Raw genomic sequence first — 10,373 nt, 5'->3', positions numbered from 1 at the left:
TCATACACAGCTAATACAGTGTTGGCATGTGTGAGACATACAGTTGAAACCCTACATTTTCAGTTCCTGCAAATGGAACAACAATACTCATGTAAGTTTTGCGCTGCCTCACGCTAAAATGGTGAAAAACAGTTTAGAATTGAATGTTATTATTCCTTTCAGTAATCATGACAGTCTTGTGTCAAAACAGTGGTTTATCATATAAAAGGGAGGGAAAGAAATGTAAAAAAAGAAGTAGTGTAAAAATAAAACTGTAAAAGTATTCCAGGACAGCTTAGGAGGCAGAGTATCAACATGTGCTGTTTCCTTGATCTAAGGTCCCTTTGAATCTAAACCAAACCTGTGTATTCAGATTCTTGTAACTGCTCAAAGATTTGGAAATGAGATTATTAAAGTCAAAACGCATGTTCAGAGTTCAGTTTTGCAAGTTTCCCTTAGCTTTTGACTAGCGTGAACTCTGCAAACAGACATTGTAAAAACTTTGGCTTTGAGTTTGGCATGTTGTACTTCGGCTCTTGCATGCTAGTTCTGTTCTCATAATAATGACTAGAAACATAACCTGCAACTAGACTGTTGAAGTAACTTCTGGAAAGGTTTGTTTCCTTCTCTTTCCTCCACCCCCTTAAGACTTTTTGTCTTACGGGATTTGTTTGCAATCTGTTAGCTGAAGCTCTGAGGCAAGTTTGCCAAATCTGGGGCTGCATCATCGTTCTGCACATCTGGAAGTGGTTTGTGAGCTCTCATTCCTCCAGTGCGGTGTCTGGACTCTGTGCTATTCCTCAGCAGCAAAGAAAAGAAAACCAGCACAACTCCAAAGTAAACTTCGAAGAGTTTGAAAAAGGAATTACATCTTAAAACTGTTACTGTGCCCTGTAAGGCCCTTGTGCGGGGGACTTCAAAGGAGGATGATGGTCAAGGAAGCTTTGGCAAGAGTGCTTACAGCTGTGGGCTATCTAGGATCCGAGTAAATAGCTCTACAGCTCTTCAGGAGAGAGGAGTCCCGAATACTGTGCTGCTTTGAAGAGGTAAAAAGACTAATTAAGCAGGAAATATCTGAGCAGTAATGTCACTGTTTCTGAGCTTTCCCTTATGCAGCCCCTCATTTTGTTGCAGGGTTTGGCAACTAAGTTAGGGACTGCCAGGTTCCAGGAACTGATGTCTACAGTCAGGAAAAATTGAGTAAATATTTGCAGGGGAACAAATATTCCTCTCTTGCCTTAAAAATCAGGGGGTAATCAATCTGAGTTTCTGAGGCTTAGGAATGCTGTAGTTTTAGAACTCAAGCTTGTGTAAGAGTGTCTGTGTTTGTATTTCAGAGTTTAAACTGGTTCAGTTTATGTTGATTTAGTCATTTCTGAAGATACCATGAAACTGTGGCTATCCAACTTCAATCTTGCAGCGATCGTCAGTACTGTTTTGTGACTGTCATTATAAATGTTAATTAAAAGATAGCGGTCAGCTCTATGGAAATCAGTGGAAGATTGTGATTAGCTAAAGTGGTGTTAGAAAGTTAGTTCAAGAGTCTACGGGGTTCTGTTTCTCTGCTTATATAAATGAGTAAACTTTTCAAATGGATGAGAAGACAATACTTGTGCATAACGTATGAGAGAAGGGCTTTCTCAGCAGTGGGTTTTTTTTTGACTGATAAACTTTATTTCCTCTCTCTGTAAATTAATGCCACATGAAGAAAGTGGGCTGCTGGAATGTAGATAAATACTGCAGCTGCAGAAGGACTTTCAGAAATACTCTTCTTTCACTGATTTAGTGATCTGTTGGGACCTAAATACGTGCAAATATAAGTGGTTTGCAAATAAAGCCACATCTTAGCTTTTTTATATTTTTATTGTTATTTAACGTATTAGTCAAAGTAGCAATTAATTTAGGATGCTGCCTGAACTTAAGCATTAACCAATGAGAGGCGGTCCGTTTTGTGACTCAGGTCTCAAGAATTCTTGCTGGTCTGTCCGTCTTCTCAAGGAATCAGAATAAACTTAATTTTTATGTGAGCACAGAAACTGTCATACATCCTTATATTGTAATGTGTCCATATCTGTATGTATAGAATCAGGAAAAATTGGTTCCTGTCCTATATAAAGCTGCCATATTCTAAAGGCTGATCACATAGTTGTATTCCCCCCCACTCCAACTTCTGGTGCTGTTATTTCCTGTTGGTTTGTTTTGCTTGTGTGTCCGTCCCATCCCATGTATTGTCACGTCCCATCCCCCCAACATAGTTTTGGGTCCAGAATCCAAGTGAATATTGCATTTCCCATAGTCCTGCGTTTTAGGAGTTACGTTCTGCCCTCTCCAGCACAAAGTCGTTGCCACTCTTGAGGCTGCTTTGGCAGTACAATTTTAGGGAAGGCTACTTCGTTTTCTTCAGCATGACAAATAGTGTGCTTAAATACAGGCCACATTGCACAGACTCCCCCCTTACTGTTAGTGGAAGGATACTGCTGTTAGAAAATATTTTCACTATTGCTCTGAAATTAAGAGACTGAAAGACACTGCTCCAGTTTAAGGTTCCCATATGTTGGGAACATACTCCAACAAGAAATTAGTATTTGTGATTGTTGTTATGTTTTACGTGAAATCAGAGATAAATGTATTTACAAATTGCATCAGTGGGTGTTTTAATAGTTCTTTGCCCCTTACTTTAAAATGTTTTTATTAAGTTGTTACTGATGTAGTTGATTGGATGGAATTTATTAAAATGCTGTTCTTCTCAACATATTAGTAGTAGCTTAAATTAAAATATGTAATAGTTCTAGCCCAGAATATATTTGTTCAAAAGAAGTTATTTACAAAGATAGAGTTCCATTTTACTTTTACCAGGTCAACAGTAAAATTTGATGATGCAAAACCTTGTCCCTGAAATAAGTAACTAGTCTTCACTGCAGGTATTAATGATTTTTTTTTCCTCTCTCACTTTTTAAAAATTATTTTTAATATTTTTATTTTACCACAGATCACAGCTCTCATCCAGCAGGACACATGGCTCTTTTAAAGAAAAGTAAGAGAGATTAAAACATTTAAAATACATATTTTTAAAAGAGGACAGAAATTTCAAATGCAATTTCTCATGCAACTGTTGTCACAGTTGCATGCAAGTTTATAGTTCTAGTTTTGCTAAATTGTGTTTAAGTATACAAATAAGCCTTTTCCTGTTAATTGAGCCAGAGAAATATGGTCATAAATGCCATTAAATTACTCACTGCTTTATTGCATGAGTCTGGGGGGGGTCTGGAATTTCCCACCAAGAGCGCAGGTAGTTGCTGGTTTCATGTGGATTGTACGTAGAGCATTTAACCTGACTTTTTTACGGAGCTCTGCATATTAATGCTGTTTGTATTCATAATTGAGGTGTGGCCCCAAGAAACTTGGGGTTCTGAAAATGGACTGGTGTGTGCCTTCAGGTATGCACCCAGAATTTCTCTCAAGTCAATGCCTGTTTCCTCAGCTGGTTTCAATTAGTGTAGGTTTGGTAACATATGTTTACCAATTTCAATTTATTCTTATTCCCGGTTCTGGTTAGTCAGCCCTTTTAATTGAAACAGTTCAAAAATCTGTTCCCTTTGCTTTTTTGTACACCTTAAATACCTTTGGTGGTGGTTCAAAAGTAACAACGTAGTCCAATACAAAGAATTCCCATAATTAAAATAACTGTTGAGGATGGCAATGTATTCTTTCCTTGTTGTACTCAGTGAACTGTCATAGTTAGTTTATGTTGAATGACCTAAACATGTACAAGACAGACTGCTAGGAACTGCAAATCAGAATACAGAGTAAGGTCTTTGCTGTTGCATGCTTTCTTTTGATTTTACTAATTAAAGTAACCATGTCAAAATTTTTATGGATTTTCAAATATTTTGGAACATTTCTGCTTTCAGTAGCATGCGGTGTTTGTTTTTCTAGTATTTTTGCTCGAATACACCTTGAAGATCTGAACATTGAAATAGAAAAAAAATCTCCCATGTTTTTGAAGTTTTATCAGGGAAATGCAAGAGAAGGAAAGGGCTAGGTAAAAAAGTTAACTCATGAAGACCTGTGATGATAAACCGACAACAAACTTGCCAAGGAAAAAAAAGTTATAGGCTCCTGGTAAAATTTGGAAATGTGAATTTCCTGGTATGGTTAAACCATATATATTGAGAGCTTAATGATATAGTGAGAAAATTATCCATGAAAATCAGATAGTTGGAAATTACTGTAACACAGAGAGATACCTGTTTTTAACATGAAATTTTTAGCTTGTTCAAATAACAAGAGAAAGGAGAATTTGATAAACACAGCAAATGCAGGTTAAGATATGTACTGGTTGTAAATTGGATCTTTTAAAAAAAGGTACTTGGGAATTAGCTATTATACTGGTTGTTAACAAATTCTCCCTTCTGTTTCAGTCAACCAGATCTTACTGTTACTTCTTGTCTTAACTCTGTGTGCCATTCTGTATAACAAAGTTCACCAGGTGTCATCTGCATTAAAGAATGAAACAGGTAAATTACTTGCACTTCTGTTTCATCTATGTTCTTGTTTTATATCCTTTATCTCTTCATTTGAACAATGCTTTTTGTCTTACTGAACCCTTTAGCCCTGAAGTAGATGAGCTACTCCCACTGTTGCATGTAGTCTGAGATGTGGAGTTTTTTTGCTTCTGAATGGCTTGAATCAATAGTAATGACTAAGAATTGTCATTCTGATTGAAAAATCCAGATGTCACTTATGTAGATGGAAAGTGGAATATATCCTTATTTGTGCTGAACAGTATTGGAGTTGTCAAGTGATAATAAACTTTGATCATAAATTGCCCCTTTGGGAATGTTCTTGACCTACCTATTAATTTCAGATAGATCATCAGATCTTAATATAATTTACAGCACGAGTTTTTGCTGGAATTTTTATAGTGACACAAACCTGCTAGGACTGATATGGTTGGACTGATATTAAATGTTTATACTAATAGTTTATTTACAGTTCCCAAGATAACAAGTTGTCTTAGCGTAAACCATTTTTTTCAGTATATTTTTGTAGGGGCTGTTAGGAGTTTAGTGGCTATGTTTTAACCAGTATAAATATATCCAAGTAAGTTTTGTAACTTAATCAGTGCTAGGGATAAAAACCTTCCTTAGCAGTGATATGAACTAATTCAGTACTGTTTAGATTTTTTTTTCTTTTCTCATTAGCAGCTTCCTGCTGGCACAAGATCTTGCTCTATTGCTTTCTAGCCTGCTTCCCAAAGAAGTGAAGCTGAAGCTCATGCAATTGCACCATCTCTTCCACTTACCTCTTTCCTTTGATAATTTTGGAACCTATAGTTCAATTTGTACTAAATATAACTGAGAAGCTGAAGTCTCAAAGGTATTCAGATCTCTTCAGATTTCATGTGAATAAGCAGCTGCATGGAGGACAGGCTGAGTTGTGCCCCTGCTGAGTAGAAGATGACAAGAACTCTGTTATATATTCTGTTTGGAGGCACCCAACAGCCCAGTCAACATGCATGTAGTTCTGGATTAGCAACAGTTTAGGCTTTGTGCCTTGTCAGGTGCAGATCTGTATAGGATGTGGTAAGGAAACAGGGTGATTGTGATAGGATTCCGCTGCTTATGGAACTACATACTCATTTCTATGACCCAAGTCTCATATAAAAAGATTCTAAATTTTCTATTATAATGCATAGTTTTGTTTCTTGTAGTTGATCTGGAGAGTCCTGAGGAAATGGAAGAAGACATCCCAGTTGTAATCTGTGCTGCTGCAGGCAGAATGGGTGCAACTATAGCAGCAATCAGTAGCATCTACAGCAACACAGAGGCTAATGTTTTGTTCTACGTAGTTGGGCTGAAGACTACCATCCCACATATTCGGTATTTACCTGCCTTATTTTGTCTCATACTGTAGTTAGGACCAGGTGGTTGTTCTCCTTAGCATTGGAGGACTTTTTAGAGAAACATTTCTCCTTTTTATTTAAGTAGTGCTGTTGGTAGCAATCCCCATGTTTCTCTATGTGTAGGTAAAAGGACTGTTTTGCCCTGCAGAAGGCACTGAGCGGTATAAAGGGGTGCGAAATGGCCAGACCATGCCCATACCTGTGCCTCTGCCTTTTGTAGATTGGCTGCAGAAAAGTCTGTAGTAAGGTAAGTACATACATGCTTACTTGTCACAATCCCACTTCATGGCACTGCACTTACCTCTGGTTTGGTGCTGTGACTTAAGCTTCAGAGTAGAAAAACTTGCTGTTTAAAGCTAATGTCAGCTAAGAGGATGTATTAAAGGTTATAGAGGCCCCAAAAAAGCCTGTAATGAAAGTGTGTTTGGGTGTTAAAATTTGGAAACATTGTCTAAAAGAGGAGGAAGGTGTGAATCAAAATTAAAGCAAATTTCTTAGCAGTTTTCACCTTTGACTACTGCACTTCTGTAGCCTGCATACCCGCAATTTGTGTCAAAGTGAAAATATGTAATGACTGTGAGTTTTTCCCATCCAGTTCATCAGTAACCTAGATGACAGAATGTAGAATGTTTTTTAAGAATCTGCAGTTGGCATGAAGCTAGAAAAGAGCAGTTATATTGTTATATTGAGGACAAGAGCTGAAAACAAACTAATTGTGATTAACTGGAAAAATGAACTGTAAAATGTGATGAAATTCAGTAGAGGCAATGACAAGGTAGTACAGATGGGAACAGCTGATTGTGTTGGCTCAGGGTGAAGCAGGTAGCATACATTTGGAAAACTAAAGAATTATGACTGATATCTGACAATACTGATTAAAAAAATATAAAAAATTATACATCATAGTGGACATACTTGTTGACATATATGACCAGAGGAGATGTGAAGAAACTTTTTCTGATCTTGCAGACACTATTAATGCTGATGAAAGAGTGTGGCGTTTAGTTTTAGGTTCCTTCAGAAAAGATTTAGAAGAGAGATCAGAGTAGAAAATAAGCAATGGTTTCAAGAAATCCAACAAAATAATGAAAAAAAATAGTTTAATTGAAAGAAAATGTACTTAGGTGATATGGAGGTCATATTGAGGGACATTAAACTTCAAAGGGAGAAAGCTAATCTCTGCTTTAAAAGCACGGTAGATAGGATAAGAAAAAATGGTCCTTAACTATAGCAAGAAAGCTTAGAAAAATATCTAATGATAATGGTGGTGAAAGATGAGGTGTTTGGGCAACATGTGGAGTCTCTGGTTTTGTAAATGCTGTGGGGTGTTTGCTGCATTTTTTGGGTTTTGTTTTTTGTTTCATTTATTTTAAGAACAGGTGAAACAAATGCCTATGTGCAGTAGCTGTAGACATAAGTGATTCTATCTTGGGATGGAATAGGTAGAGGGGGCTTTCAGGGTCTGTTATTCTCCTGTGAATTTGTGAATTTAATTCTGGAAGTACTTGCCACACACTCAGTATTTCTTTTATCACTTCTTTTTTATTACAGAAAATGGATTGAAAGTTCTAAACTGAAAGAAATAAAATTTAAGGTTGTGGAATTCAACCCTATGGTACTAAAAGGAAAAATCAGACAAGATGCATCACGTCCTGAGCTACTGCAGCCTGTGAGTAAATAAACACCACGTAACAAATTTTCAAGGTTTTTAATGCTTATTACAGGCTTTAAAATGTCCTAGATCTCTGTTCCATTACATGGCGGGTGTGGGGATATAAGCTAGAGAAGCATATCGGGGCCAAGCGCTACACCTTCACTCAAGAAGGAAAAGTGCACTATAACAAACTCCTTGCAGCTTGTCTGTCCTGTTGGGACCTCATTATTTGGTGGCATAAACTTAGTTATTTGAATGTGTCATATCTTCAAGAACATATTCACAGTTCATTAGAGGGAAGACCTACTAAGTGTTCTTTCTGCCTCCGTGATGCTGAGCGGGCTGCATTCTGCTCATGTCCGGGGTTAATTCAGAGGCTAATGACTAATGTAAATATTACTGGCTGTCAGAAAAGGCAAATCAGATGTCAGAAATTATTAGGAAAGGAGTAAGGATCAAAACAGAGAACATCATTATGCCACAATACAAATCCTTAGCTTTCCCTCATCCTAAATACTATGTGTAATCTTTGTCCCTTTATCTGAAAAAGATGTAGCACCCCCAGAAAATGTTTAGGTCTCTTCAGTATGTTTATTCTTGCAGCCCTTTGCTGAGCCTTTGACATTTCTAATATATGGGAAAGATTTCATGCCAGGAGTCAGTGGATTAAAACTGTTCAACCTGGAAATGTGACTTCTAGCATGAAAATAGCAGAGATCTACAGAACTGAGTGGCATGGAGGACTGGGTGGGGGATGGTTGCTCGCTGTCTCTTCCAGTGCAAAAACTAACGGCTGTTTGATTAAATTAGTAGAAGTCACAGTCAGAACAAACAAGAAATGTTGCGTGATTTTCATGAATGAGTACTAAACCTCTGGAATTCCTTGCTGAAAGGTCTTGTGAATGTAAAAATTTACAGGGATTCAGTGAGGACTGAAGTTTATATTTGGGCAGATCACCTCTGGTTCAGGAAATCCCTTGAGCTGAAAACAGCTGAAAGCTAGGAGAACACCTGGAGCAACTTTTTTGTATGCTTGATCTGTTCTTTTTCACTGAGCATCTGCTTAGGACAACTCTGAAGGCAGGTGCTGGGTAAAGCGATCCGAATGAGTATGGTTGTTCTTATGTTTTCAGTCCCCTTTCCCTCTGCTGTGTTCTTAGTTATTGTAGAAGTTATCCCAGTCTGCACCACCAGTCATATCATTCCTCCAGGGTGGAATGATGACACTATTAAATTTGAAGTATTTTGTATGATATATGCTGTAAAAATGCATCAGGAAGAGCATTGCCAGCAGGTCCAGGAGGGTGATCCTTCCTCTTTATTCAGGCTGGTGAGGCTGCATCTGGAGTACTATGTCCAGTACTGAGCTCTTCAGTACGAGAAAGATACAGACTTGCTGGGGCAAGTTCAACACAGGGCTGTAAAGATGATTAAGGGACCGGAGCATCTTTTATATAAGAAGAGGCTGAGAGAGCTGAAGCTGTTCAGCCTGCGGAAGAGAAGGCTCAGGAAGATCCTATCAATGTGTATAAATACCTGAGGGGAGGGACAAGAGGTAATGGGCACAAATGAAACTGTGACATATGACATTTCCTCCTGGCACAAGAAAAAGCTTTTTTGTTTGGTTGGTTTTTTAGTTTGTTTGTTTGGGTTTTTTTATGCTGAGAGTGGTCAAACACTGAAGCGAGTTGCCCAGAGAGGCTGTTGCATCTCCATCTGTGGATGTATTCAAAACCAAACTGGCAGCCTGCTCAGGCGAACCCTGATTGAGAAGAGGTGTTGGACAAGATGATCTCAAAAGGCCCTTTCCAAACTAAAAGGTTCTGTGATTCTGTGAAAAAGCAACTGTTTGGGGCTGCTTGGTTAGGGTTGTAATAAATAAAACAGGGATTAATAATAATAATAGTGGATCCGAGATACTAGTAAAGATAGTAGTAAAAGTGGGAGCAAGGAAGCCAATGATTGCTGGCTAGTGCTCAATGAAAAGGGGAATTATAAGTGATTGTTGATAGAGACAGAAGTGTGAGACTACTACAATAAACAGCTTTACCATTTAGTTTTTACCTTTTTTTCTGTTTAATAGCTGAACTTCGTTCGATTTTATCTTCCTTTGCTTATCCAGAAACATGAGAAAGTAATATATTTGGATGATGATATCATTGTTCAAGGTAAGCTGTCATCCAAAAAGCGGTTTCTAGCAGAGTTAAAATCAAAGTTATTGCAGCTTTTACAGTCATTTGGAAATAAGAGATATAATGGAAACAAAGGCAGCTATTAGGAGTGTTGCATTCAGGAAAACTACATATGATCTGTTTATTTAAAGGAAAGTCTGAAGAAGAACTTCTATATATATATCTTTTGAATAGTTGATTTTGATCAAAATCGTCTGTATGGGTTTCATTTTAACTGAGTCTGGGCAATGGCTGAAAGATACCATGTATTTCACTTAGATGCTGCAATATTTCTTGTGAAGTATGTGATGTGCATTTCCTGTTTGTATCCAGATTCCCACAGATGCTACCAGTTCCTTATCCAGAATCGCTGTTCTTGAGAACAGGAGGAACGTACTCAAATAAGAGGGTTAAAATTCCAGACATTCAAAATATGATTTTGAGCATCTTCAGCTCAGAATCCGTAGCAATTTGCAGAATCATGATCAAAGATTTCAGGGTTCCTAAAAAAAGGGAGCAGTTAGTAGACATTCAAATCCTGAAAAATCTGCCCCCCCCCAATCTAATTAGAGGAGCAATTCTTTTTTTAAAGGTTAATTTATGGGGTTTTTTTCTCTTCAGTTTCCCAATGTATTTTTTCTCTGCAGAGGAGTTGTCGTCCCTT

At 37.6% G+C, this 10,373-nt stretch overlaps 1 protein-coding gene across 1 annotated transcript in view; it reads left to right on the top strand.

The window, feature by feature from the left end:
• The first annotated feature begins 900 nt into the window (after positions 1 to 900).
• GLT8D2 (glycosyltransferase 8 domain containing 2) overlaps positions 901 to 10,373 on the top strand; it is a 17,908-nt gene continuing 8,435 nt past the window's right edge. Inside the window, exons 1-6 of the mRNA XM_080394016.1 lie at positions 901 to 1,025; positions 2,969 to 3,013; positions 4,401 to 4,496; positions 5,693 to 5,861; positions 7,436 to 7,553; positions 9,622 to 9,706. Coding sequence (XP_080250142.1) covers positions 2,995 to 3,013; positions 4,401 to 4,496; positions 5,693 to 5,861; positions 7,436 to 7,553; positions 9,622 to 9,706 — 487 coding nt within the window. The 5' untranslated portion in view covers positions 901 to 1,025; positions 2,969 to 2,994. The remainder of the gene's footprint in view (positions 1,026 to 2,968; positions 3,014 to 4,400; positions 4,497 to 5,692; positions 5,862 to 7,435; positions 7,554 to 9,621; positions 9,707 to 10,373) is intronic.

This window comes from Falco punctatus (assembly GCF_963210335.1).
Source record: "Falco punctatus genome assembly, chromosome: 6".
Taxonomy (NCBI): domain Eukaryota; kingdom Metazoa; phylum Chordata; class Aves; order Falconiformes; family Falconidae; genus Falco; species Falco punctatus.
Note: the sequence above shows the minus strand (reverse complement) of the source record. Positions and strands in the feature narration are given on the sequence as shown.